Here is a 24,736-nt window from a genome sequence, read left to right as displayed (position 1 = left end):
TATATATATATATATATATATATATATATATATATATATATATATGTATGTATGTATGTATGTATGTATGTATGTATATATATATATATATATATATATATATATATATATATATATATATATATATATATATATATATATATATATATATATATACACACACACACACAATTTAAACAATTCATTAATTCATTGTCTCTCTGTATTGCTTTGAGCATGATTGGTTATTCTGACTGTCATCCGGTATACTGGCCAATGACAAATGCGCGCGCCTTTTACAGGTCAAATTTGAATTATACGTTTGTTGTAGAGTGAGTGTGTGCGCTGCTAACGTTAACGTTACTGCTCGGGCATCTGTAATGCAGTAGCTAACTTCGGTTCTGTTCGGTTTTACATGGATTTCTACTTGGTTATTTTTTTAAAAAATGTTTTATATTTTGGGCGAATTTAAGTTGCGGGATGTTAATGGAGGACAAAAGAAGAAAGAAAAAAATTCATATGGGCAACTTTTACCAACGTAACGGACATATTGGAACTGCAGAAGGTAAGTTAACTAAGTTAACGTTAGTTTTATTTTTATTTTTTAAAATCTTCTGTTACATCAAGATATAAATGTTTAAGTGATAATCAAATCGCGATTACCCCAATAACGACATTAGTAAGTTACATACTGTAATCATTAACTACCAGCTATCGTTATTGTCGTTGTTTGCATGTGTTAATATTATAAGCTAGGTTTGAGATAAAAAAAAATCAATATAGAAGCTTTGGATTGAGTGAACTGACTTTTGAAAATACCTCTGTTAGTAAGTAAGTTAAATAGCTAATATTGTTGTGTGTTTGTTTCCCTCATGAACCAGAAATTTTGGGAAGAAAATCCAGCCTCACGATCTTCAGGGGTGGTAAGTATTGTAATACTAACACGAAGACAGTGAATTGATAACGTTAACGTTACTGATATGCACAGTAGTAACGTTAGTCATTTTATTGGAAGTTTGTCGTTATGTTAATATTTAATTTCATTTGTTGAAGATATGAAGGTCATTCGTGTGGGAGACAACACATGAAAACAGAAGTAACGTTTCACTTGTAACGTTAATTCAGGTTTAGACAACATATGTGTGAGTAAATGATAAGAGAATTCTCATTTTTGGGTGAGCTATGTTTTTAGGGTCTTGTTTCCAATCTTGGAGTCATTAGAGCATACTTTATATCTTTTGGGGATCATAGTCATGTTTCCCTTATGTGCCATATAAACGTGGGGAACATAGGAATGACCCCCAATGAACCCAGAGTTGCCAAATTTTAAGTGTTAAAGGGATAGTTCACCCAAAAATGAAAATATAAATATAAAAATTTCAAATATAAAAACATTCAAATATAAAAATGCACATAGTGCCTCTGGCACAACCTGAATATGAATCCCTATTCTCTATGACTATTACATCATGCTGGCCGCTAAGATTTGTTACACTAGGGGTGTCACTCCCACAAAATATTCAAGGATGTTGTTCAGTTATTTAGTATTATTATGAATTCTGGTTAAAATCATTAACTTTGAATTTTGTTGAACTTCGAAATAAGCACATTGCATGGCATCATTACTCCAGTCTTCAGTGTCACATAATTAAAATATGCTGATTTGCCATTGAGATTTGGGGAGTTTGGAGGCCAAGTCAACACCTCAAACCCGTTGCTGTGCTCCTCAAACCATTCCTGAACCACTTCGCTTTGTGGCAGGGCACATTATCCTGCTGAAAGAGACCACAGCCACCAAGGAAAGGGTTTCCATGAAAGGGTGTAAAATAGTCTGCAACAATGCTTAGGTAGGTGGGACGTGTTAAAGTAACATCCACATGGATGGCAGGCCCCAAGGTTTCCCAGTAGAACATTGCCCAAAGCATCACACTGCCTCCGCCGGCTCGCCTTCTTCTGGTGCCATGTGTTTCCCAGGTAAGCGACACACCTGGCCATCCACGTGATGTAAAAGAACACGTGATTCCTCAGACCAGGCCACCTTCTTCCATTGCTCCGTGGTCCAGTTCTGATGCTCGCGTGCCACTGTTGGTGCTTTCGGCGGGGTCAGGGGTCAGCATGGGCACCCTGACTGGTCAGCGGCTATGCCGCCCATACGCAACAAACTGCGATGCTCTGTGTATTCTGACACCTTTCTATCAGAACCAGCATTAACTTCTGGAGCAGTTTGAGCTCCAGTAGCTCGTCTGTTTGATCGGACCACACGGGCCAGCCTTCGCTCCCCACGTGCATCAATGAGCCTGTGCCATGAGCCTGTGGCCGGTTCTCCACTGTTCCTTCCTTGGAGCACTTTTGATAGATCCTGACCACTGCAGACCGGGAACAGCCCACAAGAGCTGCAGTTTTGGAGATGCTCTGACCCAGTCGTCTAGCAATCACAATTTGGCCCTTGTCAAACTCGCTCAAATCCTTACGCTTGCCCATTTTTCCGGCTTCTAACACATCAACTTTGAGGACAAAATGGTTACTTGCTGCTCACTTCAATTTTCACTATATATTAGGGCTGGGCGATATGGCCCAAAAAAAAAATCCCCGATTTTTTCACCAAAAATTCGATTTACGATTTAAAACGATTTTTTTCCCCTTCCTACTTAAAATCAATCTGCAGATGACAAAGAAATTGTTCAAAACAAGTTTTAACTTTATTTTGTTTAGGTAAAATTAAATATTTGCAGCTTGGTAGAAGTGCCACCTGGGGTGCAAATCTTTCCACATGTGAATAACCCGGACTATTCCACAGTATAAATGGGCACCATATCTTTTGCAATATACAGTAGGCCTATACATATCAAAGGTTTATGAATTGATATGCAGATAAAATTAACTTTTATTAACAACAGTAATGTGCAAAAAAAGTATAGGGAAAATGTAAATGTTATGCTCTTATTAAATATAGATTAGCATTGTTTTTCAATAGTCTCACACTGAACTGATCGACAGCTTCAGTTATTATTAAAGGAGCTCTTTACTTTACTGTAATTTAGTCACAATTTGAAGAAAAGTTTAGTTTTTCCTGAGACTGTGACTTCGTACTTTTCTCCATACATTAGGGAGTGGAAATCGCTAATAAATCAATAAGTGCTCTTCTGCTGGTTATAGTGGTGGGCATTTCATATCTTTTTTTAAATAAAAATGCTACTAAAAAAATAAAATAAAAAAAACATTCGGCTATTTCTTTCACAAGACCCCTTTAAACTTTTAGTTTTACAAACCATCACATTAAAAATAACATTACAATCGGATATCTAGAGCTTTGAAGTGCTGGAAATAAGTGTGAAGCTCTTGAAAACCATTGGAAAGTGCTTGAATTTCAATCTCAAAAGGTTGTACGAATCCTGAGATAAATAATGACAACAACAACATTAAATCCATGTGGTTTTACTACAGTACAATCGTGGTAAATGTTGGTGTTTTGTGACTGAAACCCCTGACCTTCGCTCAGCTCTGTTAGAGCTGATATCTGTGGTTTATAACAGAATTCTGCCCCGACCGCTTCCACTAGATCACAGTAGCGATGTTATTAATTCTGTGGTGAATTTAAACGGTCTCTCACTGGATCACCAGCGCTGTGTCTGTCACGAGATTGGCCCGTGTGTGAGCTCGCGCTGCGTTCGTGTCAGCGCAGCTTTAAATGAGTATAGCGCCTAGCGCGGTTCCGTTCAGACTTCAAACACACTTTGCAGCGGGGTATTGTTAATTGTTCTGTGAAAAACTGAAGCAATTACGAATGACACTGTATGTTGTTAGACGCGATCCTTGTTGTTTGTGTACCTCTGTGGCAAACGCGCGCGGGGAGGGCTGAGCCATTACGGGAGCCCAGAGGGGAGCGTCGGCGGATTTGAAAGAGAAAACCGATTTTCATTCACAAAAATCGTCGTAAACTAAAAACTCGAATTAATCCATAAAATCGATTTATCGCCCAGCCCTACTATATATATATATATATATATATATATATATATATATATATATATATATATATATATATATATATATATATATAGTATACACGGTGTGTACGGCTGTCGTATATATATATATATGTATGTATGTATGTATGTATGTATGTATGTATGTATATATATTTTTTTTTTTTTAGCAACATAAAAATATGATGAAGCTTGTGCTTGTCTTTGAGAGATTAAAATTATGTTTGACTGCCTGTTTCTTTCCAAGTATTTTTGACATTTCCTTTTCCAACTGTGATAACTGCTAATGATAAAACTTTAAAAGTAGATAAAGCTCATTTTAACTTTTTTTTATTTTATTTTCCTTTTCTTTAGATCAAGCATCGGAACAATGTTTACAGGGCAGAACAGGTACCAACAGAGAAACAAGTACATCACTAGTAAGTATCAATGCAGTATATAAAACCATAGACCATAAAGGTATAATGCACTCCAAAATGCTCTATTTTCCCTTCATCATGCCATCCCAGCTTTCCACAGATTGTTGGAAAAGTGATTCATCTTTGTGAGTCCATATAGGCCTACAGTGTGTGCATAATTACACAAGGTGATATTCTGATCTTATTTTTTTCCAAGCACATTTTACCCATTTCACACAAGTGTGCCACACAAGTCCTAAAAACTGACTTGTTGTCCATCTTTTTTACAGTCTATGATTCCACACCATATTAATCTTGATAACTACTATTAATTTATTAAATCATTTATAAGGGATGTATAATTAAAGAAGGCTGAAAGTGAAAAAGGTAAAATGGGCTAAAAAAGAGATTTAACTCAGACTGAAGAGTCAAAAATTATTAAAATGGAATGATGCAATACTAATGCAATAATCAAAATTAAGGTGTGACCATTGGACAGCAAAATGCTTATTGATTCAGCAGGGTCATACAAAAACAGGCCGATTTTCCAGAACTGTTTTAGAAGTTAATTTATTTCTTCACCTGTTTTTTTTGCTGAATTGATGTTTTGCTGTCCAATGGGCATGCCTTAATTGTGCAATTTCTAGTATTGCATCTTTCTCATGGGTATTTAAAAAAAGGACGTTCCAGTCTAAGTTAAATCCTTTTTTTTTGCCCAGTTTATCTATAAATGAAAACCTGTGTAATAATGATGCACACCTGAATACAAGACATTTTTCACTCCGAGCCTTTCTTAAAAAAAATATATCACTTATAATTTTGGATTTGAATTGGTAAAATGTGCTTAGAAAAATAAATCTGAATATAAACTTGCATTATACTAAAGCATGCTTCAGAAACTACATAATAATAATAAGTTATCTTATCATGTGAGCTTCACAATTCTCTTGGATTATTGTCATGATGTGTATACTGACGTGTTTGTTAAAAAAATGTTATACAAATCACAATAATTTATTGAAAAATCCCTGTTTGCACAATTCTACGAAAACAACTAAATAACTCTGTATTAATACATTCTAGACAAGTGATTTGGCAATTTCATTGGTAAAGAATGCATATGTGCGCAGACCTACCTTGTCTGCGCACATATGCATTCAAACACGCATACCTATAAACTAAACATGTAATGCGCATGTGTGTCCATCACCATTAAGTTTACACAGAGATAACGGTATTGTTTTCAAAAACATTGTGTTTTCAGGCCACCAGAACTCCATTGTTGTGTAAATGAATGTCCAAAACGCGTTGTGTAAACGTCCCCTTATAAAGCATATATATTTTTTAAAAACCTTGTCATGTTTTAATTGAATTTGCCTAATTAAACTCATCTGAACCACCTAATCAAGGTTTTCAGAACTACCAGAACATTCCAGGCAGATGTTTAGAGCTACACTCTGCAGGAAATTCTACACACAAACTGAAGGGATAGTTGACACCAAAATTAAAAGTCTATCAATCACTTACTCACCCTCATGTTGTTCCAAACATGTATGACTTTCTTTATTTTGATCAATTTGTTTTCAGTGTTTTTTTTTTTTTTCTCCATACAAAGGAAAGCAGTTTGGTTGCCAACATTCCTCAAAATATATCAAGAAATAATTATACAGGTTTGAAACGACATGAGGATGAGTTAACGATGACAGAATTTCCATTTTTGGGTGGTAAACCATCTCAAGTATTTTCATGTCTTTTTAGTTAGTTAAAAAATATGCCGTCATTAATCCTATATTTAATTCCCTTAAAAATATTGAGGGAAAGACCCTCAGCTACCAGATGAAACAGAAGACAAAAAGAAAACTTTAATTACAATAAATTGAGCTTGTTTAAAGTAAAAAATAATAATAAAAAAAAAAAAACATTTATTTAAAATCTTTTTTTTTTTTTTTTAAGACTTTTCAGAGAATCATAGTGTTCTTTTTTTCTTCCCAGATGCACCAAGGACCCTGCTGATTACTGGTATTTTGAAGGATTGTTCTTTATCTGCTTTATCTTCTGGTAACAAATCATGGATCTTTTTTTTTTTTGTTACTTCTTAAAACGCTTGTTAGAATTCTGAATAAAAGACTGTTATATTTGTAATCAGATATCTCGAGTTAGAGACGGTTTGTGGATTGTACCCCCCTCATTTGTGTTGAAATCCGATGGCTCTGAGGCTTGCATAGCCAGCAATGACATTTCGTTTCTCAAGATCCATTAATGTACTAAAAACATATTTAAATTAGTTCATGTGTGTACAGTGGTTCAATATTAATATTATAAAATGACAAGAATATTTTTTGTGTGCCAAAAAAAACTGACCGATTTCAAAACTGCTTCCTGAAGCTTCAGAAGCTTGACACGCTGGTCGCGTGTAAAACCGCCAAACTGCTGAAATCATGTGACTTTGGCTCTCCGAACTGCTGATTTGACACACTGATCTATAATGCTCCAAAGCTTCTTGTTTTGAAATCGGGCATCACTATATAAGTCGTTATTTCGTTTTTTTTGGAGCACCAAAAATATTCTCATCATTTTATAATATTAATATTGAACCACTGTACTCACATGAACCGATTTAAATATGTTTTTAGTACATTAATGGATCTTGAGAGAGGAAATGTCATTGCTGGTTATGGAGGCCTCACTGAGCCATCGGATTCAACACAAATATCTTAATTTGTGTTCCAAAGATGAACGAAGGTCTTATGGGTGTGGAACGGCATGAGGGTGAGGAATAAGTTACATTATTTTCACTAACCCTTTAACATTTAATAAATAAATGCTGTATAATTTTAATAAACGTTGTACATTTTGTAAAGTGTTACACAGTCTTGTATAGCCATAATCCTAAAGTTTGAGAATTTGATAAAACTATTGTTAATTACTGAAGTAGTTTAAATGTTGTATTTTATTTATATCAATATCAATAATTTAATGATGGAATCATTCCATTTTATTTAGATTGTTTTACATAATTTAAACACTATTAAATTGTGTAAACAAATGCTGCAAATCAGAGTTTGAGTTGATTTGAATTCTTTTTATACTGTTTTCAGACTTATTTTATCTGCCAAAATAAAATAAATAATTTTAAATCTTTATCACGTCTTTGCATTTTATTGAAAGAGTTTGACTGTAATAATCTGGAAAATGCTTGTAAAATAACAGTAATTTTCTGTAGAACTACCATTACCGTCATTTTATTGAAAGAGTTTGACTGTAATAATCTGGTAAATGCCTGTAAAATTACAGTAATTCTGTGTAGAACTATCAGCGCCGTCATTTTATTGAAAGAGTTTGACTGTAATAATCTGGTAAATGCCTGTAAAATTACAGTAATTCTCTGTAGAACTATCAGTGCCGTCATTTTATTGAAAGAGTTTGATTGCAATAATCTGGTAAATGCCTGTAAAATTACAGTAATTCTCTGTAGAACTATCAGTGCCGTCATTTTATTGAAAGAGTTTGATTGCAATAATCTGGTAAATGCCCGTGAAATAACAGTTTTAAACTGTAAAAAAACAATCATAAAAAAATGGTAATTGACTGGCAGCAGCGGCTGCCAAACAAAAACCGTAAAAAAAAGGTAAAACACCTTAATTTAAACAAGGAAAAAATCTGTAAAATAACATTGTTTTTCAATAAATCTTTTAATGAAAATTTCTGTAAAATGATTGTTTTTGCATTTTATTTGAATTAAGATATTTTACTTTAATTTTACGGTTTTTGTTTGGCAGCCGTAGCTGCCAGTCATTTACCATTTTTTTACGAGATTTTTTTTTACAGTGTATGCTTGTTGTCCATTTCTCAGGTGTAACAGGAATTGCTTACTGCAGACTTTTTTAAAAACAGCTCAGGGGCTCGTAGATTAGACTTTAATCTACTTTGAAATTCCTCTTTAAATAGCTTTGAGGAGAAAAAGGCGAGAAAATTGAAACTGTTCTTTGCTCAGCCAACTCTAATGACACGGTGATGGATTGACACGGTGATTTCCGATTCTGCATTCATTGTTCCCTCCTGAACTGATAATTAGTTTAAGCAATCTATTGGCATTCTGAGGAAACATTGCCTTACTTACTGATGTTCCTTGAGTTAAATCTTATGTTGAAACGTGAAAAAAGAAAAATAACTACTTGGAACTATGATTCAGTTTCGTCTCAAGATCTACACAGCAGCAACGACCAAAGGTTTTCACAGCCAAGTGACATGTCCACGCTTAGCCACACTAAATGAGCAATTAAAAAACAGACCTTTTGTTTGCACGGGACTGTAATACACAAGCTGTATTTATTGAAACTGGTCTCCCAGGCATATTGGAAAAAGTCTCATTTGCGTTAAATGACTCTGCCTGGTCCGGGGCATCCTGCTGCCTGTGGAGCCGCCTGTTTCCCTCTCTTGTAAAAAGCCATTATAAATCATTGTCACTGCAGTGGAGTGCTATAATGTTCATCTGAGATGAGCCAAAGTGACGTTAGTGCTGGTAAATTGGAGCTTAGAGCTCCTCCTAAGGGCCGAAGGTGGAACTGCGGGTGAAGGCAGAGGTTGAGCAGCTCTGTGTTGTAGGTGAAAAGTAGCTTGTGGCTATTCCCCTCTTTGACATGTCTGCTCTATTGTTTCTGACAGGCTCTGGATAAGGACACAGGGAATTTCAGTGCCATGCTGTACAGGCTGATTATCCCCCCGACTACTGACGGCAAAGACGGCTTTGTTATTGAGCCCCTCACAGGTGTAATTAAGACGGCCATCATGTACAGGAACATGCGGCGCTCCTACTTCAAATTTGACGTGGTTGCTACAGACGACTACGGGGAGGGACTCAGCAGCAGTGCTCAAGTGGTGGTACGTATGTGATCGGGAGGCTAGAGTTGAGCGTTTCTGTCATTTTCCATTTGAAAGTCAGATTCAAGAATGAAAAATTAATCGCTGAAAAAGATGGTTTGATTAAAAGTCCCTTATTCGATAATTCAGTTTTAAATGTAACATCTTACTCAATGAGTGGAACTTTCAAGACGTAGTTAAAGAAACTAGATACAAAAGATTATGTTTTAAGAAATGGTACTTGGATTAAGAAAAATATGTTGCCAAAATTGTTTAGCATATACAGTATTAAACATATAGCTTTTTCCCCGCCAGCCAACGGCAGTATTTTGGATGATATTCACAAAACTTGCATTGCCCCCAGAATATTTTGTTGTATGAATATGTAAACATTTAATATATCAAAAGAAAGAACAGAGCCTCTGCTTTTAATCAAATAAACAATTAATTATTCTAGATTTATTCATGCGTTGTTTTACCACTTAACACTTATAAAACGGTTAGTTCCAGTCCTTGATTTTAATTGATCATCAGCTGTTTTATCGTGAATGACCGCTTCACCCGACAGTTCTCTGTATCACTACACAACACCCTTAGCAACCGCTATTAGCAACATAAATGTATGTTTGCTCTGATTGATATTGTTCATTGAAGCTTACTATATAATGTTGAAGAGTATGACCGAGTGTATTACCTGCATTCAGATTTAACATTTTTCCTTCTGGTATGTCTTACGTGTTTATCTACAATTATGTAGTCCTTTTAACAGTTCAGAGCTTTTCCCATACACTGACCGTGTTAGTCAAAGCATTTGTCAGTTGCGATTTGTTTCATGTTTTTCATGGACATTTTCAGTCCTTTCAATATAAGTCTTTGCTAATGATGGACAGTCTTTGCTGCCATCTGATGGCGAATAATGGGTCCTGCACACTGTGCGGTTTTTCAAAATCCTTTGCGAATGTACTTGTCAGACTGCATGAACATGATCCCCGCTGTAAGCCATGTCACACTGTAAGATCTCAGTTGTCTTTAATGTCAGACTGCACGATAGTGAAGGCACGATAAAAACGGACGCACACAAGAAAACTCGTCCGGTGTTTATCATCAATGAATGACGTGTTCGGTGACGGTGAGCTGCATTACACGCGGGACTGAAATGCTGGCTATGAAGAAATCTCTAGCTCTCGTTTTGGTCATAGTTTGTCTTGAAAAACCGAGATATTTGACGGTCGTCGTTGGAGAAGTTACACTGCAGGATTGTGCGCTAAATCTTCTGACACTGCCAGAATTTCGTCTGATTTAAAATTTGATCACAACGGTCATTAATCGGCTGCCGGTGAACCTGTCAAACTAATGCTCAAAGACATCAGATTTTAGGATGTGCAAAATTTGTCTCAGACGGCGAAATCGTGGACAAAATCGCAGTGTGTGCACCCGGGTTAAGTCACAGCTGAAGGGTGTTGTTAGGCAGGACGTGAAAAAGCAGCCTCTTGTATCTGATTGCTTACTTGAATGAGGGCAAGTTTTTCAAAAAAAAAAAAAAAAAAACATTTCGAACAAAAAGTTTTGAGAAGTTTTTGTCAGACTTTGATCGCATCAGGCTCAGACCGATGAGCAAAACAGATGGAGAGTAGGTTGAGTCCACAAAGCTTAGATGTGCATAAACAATCTTATATCCGCTCCTTCTGGTTTACACAGATTCTCTTCTTTGCTTGCTTTTGTATCCGGAGATGCTGTACTCTTTCAGAAGATGTGTAATAGCCAGCCTACCGTATAACAGTGAAAACATGGAAAAAGCTGGGAATTGTTAAATGAACAAAATCTCATCAATGGCGAGGAAAGAGTTGAAGAATTTTAGTATTAACCAGAATTATTAAGAATCAGGGCAATTTCCGATGAGGTGCAGTTTTGCTGTTGCAAGAAGCATAGAAATGATACACATCACCTTTAAAGGGGGGGTGAAACACTCAGTTTCAGTCAATCTCATGTCAATCTTGAGTACCTATAGAGTAGTATTGCATCCTTCATATCTCCGAAAAGTCTTTCGTTTTATTATATTTGTAAAAGAAATATGGGCTGTACCGAGTCTTTCCGGAAAAAACCGAGCGCCTGGAGGCGTATCGTGTGGGCGGAGCTAAAGAATGACATATGCGCAAAGCGGTGACGTCCTCAAGCGTGGAGAAACCCATCTCAGCTTTCTCAGCTAATAGATATGATCCAGAATCTAATTCGGAGGCTGAAATAGAAACAGCAACAGCAGGACGTCCGTCTCTGTGGTAAGTACTGTATTTAGAGGCCTGTCAACATGACATGATTCGGTTTATGGACTATTGTATGCGACCAAACCTTAGTAGCAAGCAAAACGGTTTTGCACGTCAGAGTAGTGTAACGTTATAAGTTACATAGAACAGCAATGAAGTCCGTTAGCGCATTTGAATGACGAAGCACGCGATCGTGTCGTTTACTGATGTTTACATACGTGACGATAAGCAACAGCACAGACATTTGAAGCAGTTTTACTTACCGGCTGCTTCCAAAGCAGGACCGAACCTTTATCGCTGGGACGGCTCCGTCAAAAACACACTTCTTGGAGTGTGGAGATCCACTTTGCGATGCGACTGAAGCATTTCTGCGTTCAAATCGGTTCAAATGCAGCGCTGCCTTCCCGGAATGCTGTGCTGAAGCGTTGAAGTCGCCTTAATGTCAAAGTGGAGGAATGAAGTGGAGCGCGGCGCGGACTATAACCGACATTAGTGTTCACGGACGACTGGATCTGCAGCTGAGAACAGTTTACTGTTTACAGCGTGCATTTCCTCTCTCGCGCTAGTGACGCTAGTCCTACCGGGAGAAGAGCCCGTACGGCCCATACAAGGACCTTCCGATCTTTTAACGTCAATTAGACCCATACTCGAAAAAAACTCTCCGAAACTTGTGAGAAACCGGAAGGAGTATTTTTGACACAGAAATACTCTATCAAACGTCCAACATTAGTTTTTGAAACTTTGACTATGTTTAGGATGGGAATCCAAGTCTTTAAGAGTGTAAAAAGCTCAGTATGCATGAAACAGCATTTCACCCCCCCTTTAAATACACAATCCGAGGCAGTTTGAACGGATTGATTAAAGTTTAAAGCAGTAATCTGTCCTGAGATGCAATCCATCATCTGATTTTACAGCAGCGGCAACTCCGTTAGCTGATTTTGATTAGAAAAATACAGTCCCTGTAAGCTTGCTTGAAGAACATCCAAAGCTGATGCTGAAGAGGCATAGATTATTTATTTTTTGTGGGCTGAGGGGCTCCAGGAGTATTTAAACCCATAAATCAATCTCTCAATAGCACTCAATATCTTGGAACCTGTACTTGGTCTGTGAGTTAAACAAATATGCGGACATATTGGTATTTAAATTAGTCCAGCTAGACAGCTCCATGCATAGAGCTCGATTTAAATATTTAACCGGTTGCGAGTCCTCAACGATTCCATTCATTATTGTAGTCAAACCAAGGGGCATCCCAAAACAAATCATGCTAGAGCTTTTCTTAGATCTAACAGACTTTAATCAATATGCCAGTGGGGATGTTTGCCACTAATGTATACTGTAAATAAAAATGTAATAAAAATTAACTTCAAGTATAATAATCAATTCAATGTCCAGAGGAGATATTTCTTTTTTATGACTCTAACCAAGTTTAGTGTTTGATCATTTGATTGACTTTTGATCATTTGATTGAACTTTTAATGTATTTATCTCACAAAATAATTTGGCAATAATTTTGTCTCCATTTCATCAACCACGGGAACGACGTGTATTTGAAATGTTACACAGCTTAGAACCGTCATGCTATATCATAATTTTCCCTTTTAGAAAAAAATTATTTTGTACTTTTTTGTTCCCAGGTGTCAGTGGTTAACCAGCTGGACATGCAAGTGGTCGTATCTAACGTGCCGCCCACTGTAGTTGAACAGAACAAGGATCAGCTGATTAGGTAACTCGTTCTACACAAACACACATTTCACCCAGACATAACATTCTGAGCAGTCAGAGAGTGCTTGAAGCTATAATGTATGCATGAGTACTTGACTCGTGCGGGTGCAGATGTTTATGTTAGGGATAAATCAGTGGGCTGCTTGATTCTGTCACCCCTCTCAGATAAAAGCAGGACCCACACTGTTTAACATCTGCGTCAAGAGCAGAATAATCAGAAACCCCACCTTCCCTTGTCAGCCATGGGATAGCACTTAACATTGATTCAAATGCTTAAAGCTGCAGTTCATAACTTTTTTTTGTTAAAAATGATCCAAAATCAATTTTCGTTTTTGCCAGTGTTCAAAACGATCTCCATAGCCCGAATCACGAGACAGGTCTAACTGCAGAACCGCAGAACCCATATACGTCACTCACAAAAGTCTGAGGGCGACAACAGCGCCACGCCACAGTCTCATGCCGGAAGTGGGCGGAGCTGATTTATCTTCGCATACATTGCTCTATTTGGAGCGTTTCAAGCCCAAAGTTTAAACGATGTTAATAATGTCAAGTATTTAATTAATAAGTTCTAACTGAAGATAGATAGAGAGATGATAGATAGACTAGATAGATATACTCACTCATAGTTAAATCATATAAATATGTTTTAAAATAAACAATACTGGATATTAATACAAAATAAAATAATTTACGTTAAAAATGTATTTATAAAAAAAACATTGTAACGTTTTTAAAGTAAAAAGTTGCTATTATTTTTTATTTATTTATATTATGTCTTAAATATTATATTAGATAAACTGAACATAAATCTTAACACACAAAAAATGAAAACAAAGATTGAGCATTTGAACATTTATTTTTATGACACAATATATTTGTTTTTTACTCAAGCATCTCAGAATAAACCTTTTATTCATAGTAGATAATATATATTACACAATTCTACACTGTTATGCATGATTCAGATTAATCAAACCCCAAAACACACAGAAATTGTTTAATTTTATAAAATGTTCCTTAAAAATCCCCTTAAGTAGCAAAGGCATCATATACTAGCTTGGGTTTGCTTTAAAAAAAATACACAATCAGACCAAGGGGAATAAATTGAACTAAGTTGAAAGTTATTGCACAGCAGGTACATGACAAATTAAATCTAAAATAAATGTAACCTCTATAAACATTGACAACTGTCTCTTTGGCCAGTTGTCGGTCAACCATTCAGCCTGTGAAAGTTGAAGGGCTTTTTCCTAGTCTTCCACTTTCACATTTCAGAAATCAGGGCTCTTCCACTAAACTGTTGAAAACTTTTGGTTGTTCCAGAGTCTTCTGTGATCCGTGGCTCCTTCATGAGACAAGGGTACAAAAAAATAGGATGAAATGTTGGAAGTGTTTTAACAATATCGTGTGTTTAAGTCAGGATGTAGCATGTATAATAAAGTTGTGAAATTCAGTTTCTCATGTCTAAATTTCTGACATAAATGATACCCTGTCACAATCAAACCATTTTCAGTTCAAAGTGTATACAGAAATTAAAGGCAAGCACTTCATAGGGCTTCTCACACTGAGCTTATCGTCATTCTAAACACACTTTTAACCTCGGGTAAAGTAACATTTCACACTTTTATATTTACGTGCTTTGGACAGTCACTGAAACACTGTGCACTCTATATAAATAATAAAGTCAGCATTGAAGAGGAAAAACATCAAATGCAAACAGAAAACGCAATTGCAGCGAAGAAGAGACCATTTAAATTATTGTATAGTCTGAAATGTCCATTCAGGAAAAACTTGTAATACAAGGACATGCAAAGCTTGAGCATTTATGAAAACATATTGTGTGCAGTGCAGTGTCTGTCAGTGACCCTGATACTGCACATATGTTATCTCATGGTTTATTAAAGTACAGTGTGGAACGGCAGTGTATGAATACCCAGGATTAATTGTTCATCTCAGGTAAATGATGATCAGTGTGAAACATGAAGCAAGATAACCCACGATTCTGTATACCCGGAGTTTACTATTTCAAGTGTGAAAAGCCCTCATGTTTTTTATCCTAATGAAGGGAAGCTTGTATTTAAAAAAAATTTAAAAAACCTTTTCCTTCTTTTTCTTACCATTAACATGAAGATCCTACTGTCAATAGAGCCATCCAACTGTTGTGGAACAGTCTAAAACAATCGAACATTATAGAATAGAAGAACATTCCTGGAAAATGTGACATATAACAACACACTATCTGTATAAGTAGCTTATGTCTTTATTAGAGCCTTTAAAACTAACCTTGTTTTTGATCAGCTTCCATTATCCTGGGTGACATTCTGATTGTCAATTTACTGCAACAAAATCAAACAGATATATATAATGCTTGGTTGTGTACTTAATTTAATTTTAATGGGACACATTCAAACACATGAAATAGTGTTTGCATTTTGTTAGCTTAAGCACTATATATATATATATATATATATATATATATATATATATATATATATATATATATATATATATACACTTGAAACTTTATAACCAACTAATTCAAAAGGGACAACAAATAAATACTATTTCTTGCTACTGTGTATAAACAAATAACTCAAAACCTTCATACCTCCATGGACAGCTGCTTTTTGAAGTGAATTTGAAGGTGTACTGTGCCATCTGGTCAGTTTAAAACACTGGGCATTAGAAACTGTTGCAGAATGTCTTGCATTGATGTACATGAAGTAAAGCTGATCCTCTCCAAATCGTAATGCCTCAATAAATTAGTGGGGGAAAAATAAATAAAACACTGGTCAGTATCAGATAAAAGCAAATAAAAAATACGGCGCCAACAACAAAATAAAATCACAAACAATTATGTTACTTAAACCAAGACCATATCAACAGACGCGATAGACATCGTAAAGCAGAGCACATTAGAAAAAAATAGAGCCACGTTCTGTATAAAGTGTTAATACAACAACGATGGATCAAATACACAACACAAATAAACTTGATAGATTAAAACCACAACACAAAACAGCTGTTTACCGTGTTCTCTTCTTCCGCCGTGCCGATTGTTTAGTTTTCGTGAACTCCGCCCACTTCCGGCATGAGACTGTGGCATGGCGCTGTTGTCCTCAGAGCGTTGTGAGTGACGTATATGGGTTCTGCGGTTCTGCAGTTGGTTATTATTGATCACAACAGTAAGCTTATAATAATAATGTTTTTTTCATTGGAGTGGTGTTATAATTACGAGCATATCACCATTCGTCTTTGTGTCATTTCTGGTAAAAATTCATATTTTGGTCCTTCTTCCAAGATGTAGAATCTGTGAACTCGCATTAGAGTATTAGTAGAATATTAGTAGTCTGTCTGCTTAATATCTGCTAACACTTTATTGTAACTTTCCCCTAACAAACATTCTACTGCTTATAAGTAATTTTGCAGCTTATTCTACTAACCCTACCTCTACTCCTAACAGTCTAACAATACTCTAATGAGAGTTGGTTGACATTTAGGTGCAATTTTACTTGTCAACAGAAATGGGACCATCAAAATAAAGCATTACCAGAAAATATTGGGTTTTGGGATGACAAAAATGCAAGAAAGTGCTGATAAAATGCAGTGCTAATATGAAGACATAAGCACATCTTTATATTCCTAGTATATACACAGACACAAGCACACATTTTCTGCCTCAGGTGATAGAACTCACAGCCTGAGTTTTCCCAAACCACCTCCTCATCTCTTGTCAGGCTGTTTCCTCAGCAAACCTGCTCCTTGTTCCTTTTTTTTTCCCCAAGTAGAGTTATCATTCTAGACTCTGTTCTTTTTTGTCCCATGTTCTTATTTCACCTCAGCAGCTGTGAAGGGGGGATATCTGAGGCACTGCAGGTAATTGGCTGAGGAAGGCTGGCTTCTCTGAGATGTGAGCTGAGGGGTAATAAAGGAACCTACTGGGAGACAAGGACACCAGCTTTGAAGCAACGCTGTCTTACACAGCTCATTTTAGCCCTTGCTTTGTATTTGTCCTCCATGCACTTCTGTGTTCAAAACAGCTCCCGCTCAGTGTAGCCTGAAAAACATGGATAATATAGGGGTTTGCAGTGCTTGTGTTATATTTAGGCAGTGTAATTGTTGCTCTTGTGTAATTTTTCCTGTTTTATTTCTCCAGTTACGGTGATTACTGCAATTAGGGTTTGTTGTGCATGTTTGCAGTCGTGTTGAAGTTGATTGTCAGTTTATTTTCTCTGATACGTGCCCACCAATTAATGGCTTAGGAGCTCTCAAATTAGCACCGAAATAACCTCTAATTTTACATGCTTTGTTGTTTTTGGTGTGTAAGAACGTGTGAATGTTTTTGCAGTAAGTCCATATGCAGTATTTTTCTAATTGTTGGTATGTACACCTGTGCCAGTCAGATGTCTTTGGCTGTTTTTGTTTTGAACATGCCCTGTGTGAAATGGGCATTCTTTACAGGGCTTTTTGTGTAGTGTTCTAGAAATGAATACTGTCAAAAAAATTGTATGTCTTTGGTATGTCAGGAAGATCTATTGCAGAGCTCTCATTTTCTGTCTCTTTAATTCAGTATTTTAGAGCGCTATGTCCAGGACCAGATCCCAGGAGCTAAAGTAGTTGTGGAGTCAATCGGGCCCCGACGTTTTGGCGAGGGTTATGAACAGGAGGACTACTCCAAATCTGACCTGATGGTTTATGCAATCGACCCTCTGACCAACAGAGCTCTCTCAAGACAGGAGCTCTTTAAGTAAGTGCATTCAACTTATCCTCCCAAACCTCTTTTCTGCTGTGCTCTTCTCCCTCTTAGAGTAAGTTCACACAACGACCGTTCACACGGATCCACAAAAACGACTAAAAACACTGTGTTAAGCCTTGTGCACACCCGGGATGATAATTGCACACATTTATCGCCAGCACTTTGTGTTCATGGCCAAGCGATTTTCACTTGAGATGCGCGGAGTGACTGTGCAATCTCACTCCCTGACAGTAGATGGAGCGTTTTATTTGATTTCAGATCAAATAGGATTCAATGCAAACTCACCATCGAATCCTATTTGAGCTGCAATTCCTCTCCGTAACAACACCCTCTTATCAAGGTTTTTGTAATTGCTGTGGCATTTTTTTGTTTTTTTAAGAGACCAGCAGCTTTACATTCATCTTGCCTTGTTGCATCTTTTTCTTCGTCTACTTGCTTCCTCGTTCCTCTTCGTCATCATCTTAGGTATCAATGTGTGCTGGACAATACCATTTTGTTCTTGAGCGCCACCAAATCATGTTTTACTGTAACTTCTGCAGCTCCAGGCATGTGAACAAAAACAGCAATCTTGTTGGTCGAAGAGTTGACAGATGGCGGTTTTACACCTGCCGTTTTGTGCTTCGTGCGCAAACTTATATTGGCGTCCTTTGTTTAGTCACGAGTAGGGGTGTGCGATATTTACAAAATATTATATCTCTAGTTTCTGGGATTTTCTCGATAACGATAATTAGATGATATTTTGTTTTATTGTGCTGGTGATCAGCTGACTCCTAAAGTTTTTGATATTCTTCAAATGCTGTGTGATGGTCAGTTCACAGCAGTGACAGGCATTATCTTTTCCAAAAAGTTTAAATGTATTTTTACATATATATATATATATATATATATATATATATATATATATATATATATATATATATATATATATATATAAACAAACCTAAAAATATACACTAACTTAATATAAATTATTCTGATAAGAATTTTCCAACATAATGTTTGGAAATATTAATGTGTTTAAAACTTTTTTTTTTTTTCAGGTACTAATTTGCAGAATTTACTAAATGAAAAACAAAAGGAATTAAAGTCAAAGTAACGGAGCGTTTTAGTCAAGTAGTTTAACATGACCAATCATGTGTCGGGTAGCCTATGTGATGTGTAACGGCTGTGAAGCGCTGTATGTACATGACAATAAATAAATAAAGCCTATAAGCCTACGGGTGAGAAAAATGCAAAAGTCACTTTGTGTGTGCACGTGTCCGTGTGTGTGTTAAAATGAGGTGCATTGATTTAAGTTGGAGTTTCAGTTCTACACAGGCGAAAAAGATTTTTACTTAAACTGTTGTCTTCATTCTGTTGTCTGTTGTCTTTATGAGAAAAAAAAGGAGCTAAAAAATTACACTCAACATTGTCCATATAATTGCACGTGAAACATTTAAATGCGTTTATTCTTTTGTGGCACTTGAAAACTGTATTTGGCGCCTAACTTTTTCTCCTATAGGAGCCAATTGATCCTTAGCGGTAATTAAAAATTTTGTCTGGAGCCTTGCATTTGTCATGAATAATCATTTTTGTTTCGAATCCATCAGGTTCCACAATAAATGTGATATAAAATTTCTCAGCATAATTTAAGAGCCCACCCACCTCTAGCCATTAGTTAGTCTTACGGCATGAATTTATGTTTCCCCATTTTTTATCCAAAAAGCACGATAAAGCAAATGGAGTATGTGCTTATGTTTGTTTAGACATGTTCTCATTTTTCATAAAAATGAGACTTGTGGTTAAATCCTTAGCCAGATTGTCTGTCTTGTCACAGTAATTAGCCTGCTCAGACAGCACTGTTTCTAACATTTGTACGGGCAAATTGTGAACTGTAGGCTGTCGAATGCGCTTTAAAACCCTTCAGTTCTAATATAGACAACAGTCCTTCTTTTATTAATGTTTTGTTTAGCTGTCTGCAATGTGAATGATATTTAGAAATTCTGCTTTCACAGTAGCCGAAGTATAAGATCAACCTATTACATTGTAGTTACAGTTATATATATATATATATATATATATATATATATATATATATATATATATATATATATATAAATAAAAAAAAGTAATTATAAAAGTTTGACTTGTGAATTTGAATTACATTTGTTTAATCATCAACTGATTTGCTCAAAAGCAAGTGAGATCTCCATTGTCAGATTGATGTTGCTTGCACTGCAGAACTAATCGTATGGCATATGCAAGGTCACATATGCGACTGTTCGTGTGGTTTTCTACAGATTTTTAGATGGGAAGTTATTGGACATCAATAAGGAGTTCCAGCCCTACCTAGGTCGCGGAGGGCGCATCCTGGAGATCCGCACACCAGATGTGGTGGAGAGTGTGAAGAAGGCGGTTCAGTCTGTTGGATACACTGAAGGAGCCCTGCTGGCCCTGGCCGTCATCATCATTATGTGCTGTATCCCAGCCATTCTCATCGTCATCATCACCTACCGACAGTGAGTTTCACCACTATAGTCCAGTACACCTTAAATCTCATCCAAATCAGTAGAAAGATTTCTCCACTTAGCTACCTAAAATAAATACCACAAATAATGTAAAGTTCATTAAGGTAGAGACATTCTGTGTTAAGCAGGCCGCTTCCCTCCACTGGGATTTCAGTGGAACATTTATACGTACATACATTCTCTCTTTTCACAATGGTAACACCTTTGAGAACTGTCTGATCTTATGTTTATTCTGTGCAAAAGAAGATGAATTAAGGCCATCAGAGGTAAATATGAGAAACTGTCTGTGGTTAAGGGGCTGAGCTTTACATGTGGTGCCAGCTGAGCCAATGCCATATGGCAGACCTGACGGTGAGCTAGAGATATAAGGATCATTCTGGAATTATTGAGGGTTTAGTTTATGGAGGGATTTTTCAGTCAGATTATAAACTAAAAGTCTAAAACTAAAAGTCTTAAACCAAAACTAAAAATCTAAATTTGAAACTTAAAGTCCAAGTCGAAAATGAATTTGGTATTTAGGATTGGGCATTTGGTATTTAGGATAGGGCATTTTCTATTTAGGATTGGGCATTTTCTATTTAGGGTTGGGCATTTGGTCATTTAGCCATTTAGGATTGAGGATTGGGGATTTGGGGATTTAGGATTGTGAATTTGGTATTTAGGATTGGGCATTTAATCATTTAGCCATTTAGGATTGAGGATTGGGGATTTAGGATTGGGCATTTGAGGATTGAGGACTGGGGAGTGTATGCAAATTAGGAGGCGTGGCCCAAATACTGGAGGCTGGGTTTGAAATGGCTGGTGCGCAGATGCACCTTATGGACAGCAGAGGGAGCTCCCAGTGCTAAGGAGGAGCACACTTTAATGAAACCAAACGGAGCGAGTGAGCGGCTTGAGCGAGGACTGTGCGATAACTTCAACTTAATGACAGCTTTGTAACATTTGTGGCCTCAAACACAAAGTCACCAGTGAAAGGAGTGCTATCGGTCTGACGACGAGAAAGCAGCAGACAGTGCAGCAGGTAAGATGCTAACATTAGCTACTAGTTATATAAGCTGATATTGCTAATATGCTTTAGTAGGGAATTATTATATTGGCATTCAAAAGCATAAGGAGCGTCTACTCTCTTTGATGTCATATGTTGTGTGTGTATATATGTATGTGTATATATATATATATATATATATATATATATATATATATATATATATATATAAAAACAAGGTTAGGAAAGCAATCATGAAGGCCAGTGACGATGTAACAGCAGGGTTTTTGTGCAGTGTAAAAAGGACCGCAATATATTGCTATATTATGCTCTGACTGACATCGTCTTAACGTATACATACATACATACACACACAACATATGACATCAAAGAGAGTAGACGCTCCTTATGCTTTTGCATCGCAGTACTTTGATGTCATAAACCGATAGGTCTTGCAGTGTGCAGCGTTCAAGTCGAACAAGCCTAATTTCTTTTCTCTCACAATCTTAATAAAATGTATATAGGCTATATAGCAAAAAAGAAAAAAACATAAACAAGACCATCTAGTGGCAATGGGAAAGGAGTGTATCTACTAATGTCAGATCGGGGTTAACCGCAGTTTAAAAAACAAGGCAGCATGTCCCAATATAATAATTCCCTACTAAAGCATATTAGCAATATCAGCTTATATAACTAGTAGCTAATGTTAGCATCTTACCTGCTGCTTTCTCGTCGTCAGACCGATAGCACTCCTTTCACTGGTGACTTTGTGTTTGAGGCCACAAATGTTACAAAGCTGTCATTAAGTTGAAGTTATCGCACAGTCCTCGCTCAAGCCGCTCACTCGCTCCGTTTGGTTTCATTAAAGTGTGCTCCTCCTTAGCACTGGGAGCTCCCTCTGCTGTCCATAAGGTGCATCTGCGCACCAGCCATTTCAAACCCAGCCTCCAGTATTTGGGCCACGCCTCCTAATTTGCATACACTCCCCAGTCCTCAATCCTCAAATGCCCAATCCTAAATCCCCAATCCTAAATGGCTAAATGATTAAATGCCCAATCCTAAATACCAAATTCACAATCCTAAATCCCCAAATCCCCAATCCTCAATCCTAAATGGCTAAATGACCAAATGCCCAACCCTAAATAGAAAATGCCCAATCCTAAATACCAAATGCCCAATCCTAAATACCAAATTCATTTTCGACTTGGACTTTAAGTTTCAAATTTAGATTTTTAGTTTTGGTTTAAGACTTTTAGTTTTAGACTTTTAGTTTATAATCTGACTGAAAAATCCCTCCATATTAGTTTGGGGTGAAAATAATTCATACTTCTGGGAAAGAGAGAGCAGATTTATACATTTTGTGGCTGAAGTCCAGCATTTTTTTTTTTGCAGTGCTGTTACTGATGCTGCTGTGCAATGTGTCATTGTCTAATATATCTCTCTTTTTTTATTCTTTTACAATGCACCATCTTCAGATTCAAAGAGTAAGTATTGTACAGAGACATGCATTCGTAATGAAATATTGGTTATATAACCATTTCCCTTTCTCAAGCATTATTTAATTTGGTGATTCTCAAATGGTATTGCTTCAAGACCCAGATTTTAAAATGAATATATAATAGCAAAAAAATAATAATAGTAACCCAACGCTACTTAAATAGCTTGTCATACAAAAGTCAATGATGCGACAATGAAAAACAACAGTGAAATGTATTAACATAAAAATATTATTTGAGTGTTTGGTTTCTAAAAGTCTCTTGAATTTAAAATGTTTGATCTCCCGACAGCTCATAATTCATAGCGCAAATTATGTTTATATCATTACGACACACATTTAATGTAGTCTGGGATGTGTTTTCTAGTATTTTGTGTATTTTTCCAAGACTGAGGGCACATCATGCAACCTGTCCATAATGGCATTTGCCAAAATATGACTAACTCAGATGGTATTTTGGCTAAAATGTATCTGAATTGACAACTTTTGGCATCAATGAAAAAAGATTAAAAAAAATTGTGCACTCCTAACTATTTAGATTGCTAAGATTGCTTAGCTGCATTTTACTATTTGCATAGCATTGTTTATTATTATTATTATTATATTGTTGATTGAATGATATTATAAGTTGAAAACCACTGATCTAATTGTTTTTATCTGAAAAACTCCAAAATAGATAAATGTCTAAATCCTAACAAATGTCTAAAAGGGAATATTTCATTATATAAGGCAATGCTTTTATTTTGCTCAACTTGTTGACTTCATTATCTAAAGACGGCAGGCAGAATGTGCAAAAACAGCCAGGATCCAAATGGCACTTCCCACTGGCAAATCCGGAGGTGCTGCCACCAATAATCTGTATGAAGAGCTCGGCGACAACACCATGTAAGTTTTAAGCCTTCAGAACATTATACTTGTCAATGTCAAGTCAGGTTAATTCACCTTCCTTTTTTACAGATTGTTACAAGGGGGGGAATTGTTTACAAATGTTCTTGAGGGGAAAACTGCAAACACTAACTGATATAAAGTTAAATTGCACAACTCTGTTTGTGTCTATAATTTATATTTTTCTAACCACAATGTTATTTGTATGATTATATCAAGTTGTATGATTATAGCAAAAATTTTGGTCGTCAAGATGCTCTGGGTGCAGTATTTCTGTTATAATAAGCATATGAATGAACAAAACCTGATTGTATGGCTTTGCAAAGATAGGGCTAGGGCTTCTGTTGGTGGTGTTTCAGGTTGAGGTGATCAACAAAGTTTTTTGTTGAAGACTGGACTTTTTCTTAGGTGCAAGAAGGCAGGAGGGTAAACTACGTATTTATCCCTGCGACATACAGTAGAGTCATGACAATTATCGGGTTTTGTTGCCAAGATAGTCAAAATTCTGATATTTTTCAGTCATATTTGGGAGTGTTTTACATGCCAACAATTCCAGTAAGGAAAAGTGTTTTTGTTTTCCATAACTTTAGATCCCAAAACTGGCAAAGTAAAAGACAATTTGGCGAATTGTGTTACTTTTTACCATACAATTCCAGGGCCTTCCAAATACTTTAGTCTGGAGGAAGAATGTGCAGAAAACCAAATGATTCCTTGCTGGTTTCTACAATCTTTCTGATTTGCTTTTCCACTGCTACCCTGATCTAATTGTGATTATCTAACCATTACCAAATGGAATAATTGTGTTCTCTTGCTCAGGTCATAAAATATTATTTGTTCTACTTCTGTTATCCTGGTACTTGACTTAAAGTTTCTAAATGAATTTTAAATGTAGGCAGCCATATTAT

At 36.3% G+C, this 24,736-nt stretch overlaps 1 protein-coding gene and 2 long non-coding RNA genes across 7 annotated transcripts in view; 2 read left to right on the top strand and 1 right to left on the bottom strand.

The window, feature by feature from the left end:
• pcdh15b (protocadherin-related 15b) overlaps nt 1-24,736 on the top strand; it is a 321,029-nt gene that overhangs the window by 279,666 nt on the left and 16,627 nt on the right. For 3 of the 4 annotated variants that reach the window (XM_067430704.1, XM_067430705.1, XM_067430703.1), the window contains 4 exons: nt 9,029-9,244; nt 13,119-13,207; nt 17,774-17,950; nt 20,239-20,860. In XM_067430704.1, coding sequence (XP_067286805.1) covers nt 9,029-9,244; nt 13,119-13,207; nt 17,774-17,950; nt 20,239-20,461 — 705 coding nt within the window. In that variant the 3' untranslated portion in view covers nt 20,462-20,860. Of the gene's footprint in view, nt 1-9,028; nt 9,245-13,118; nt 13,208-17,773; nt 17,951-20,238; nt 20,861-22,926; nt 22,936-23,720; nt 23,832-24,736 lie in introns of those variants that run through there. The other variant, XM_067430706.1, reaches the window with a different exon arrangement.
• Nucleotides 255-6,563, top strand: LOC137055962 (uncharacterized). The gene is made up of 4 exons (XR_010900142.1): nt 255-544; nt 861-902; nt 4,320-4,384; nt 6,356-6,563. It is a non-coding gene; the product is annotated as an uncharacterized lncRNA (long non-coding RNA).
• LOC137056567 (uncharacterized) overlaps nt 14,044-24,736 on the bottom strand; it is a 97,747-nt gene continuing 87,054 nt past the window's right edge. For both annotated transcript variants that reach the window (XR_010900386.1, XR_010900387.1), the window contains 5 exons: nt 20,288-20,532; nt 15,812-17,260; nt 15,487-15,539; nt 15,321-15,374; nt 14,044-14,548 (listed from right to left, as the gene is read on the bottom strand). This is a non-coding gene — a long non-coding RNA (uncharacterized lncRNA). The remainder of the gene's footprint in view (nt 14,549-15,320; nt 15,375-15,486; nt 15,540-15,811; nt 17,261-20,287; nt 20,533-24,736) is intronic.

This window comes from Pseudorasbora parva, chromosome 21 (genome assembly GCF_024679245.1).
Source record: "Pseudorasbora parva isolate DD20220531a chromosome 21, ASM2467924v1, whole genome shotgun sequence".
NCBI classification, from domain to species: Eukaryota; Metazoa; Chordata; class Actinopteri; order Cypriniformes; family Gobionidae; genus Pseudorasbora; species Pseudorasbora parva.
This window is presented reverse-complemented; position numbering and strand designations above follow the sequence as displayed.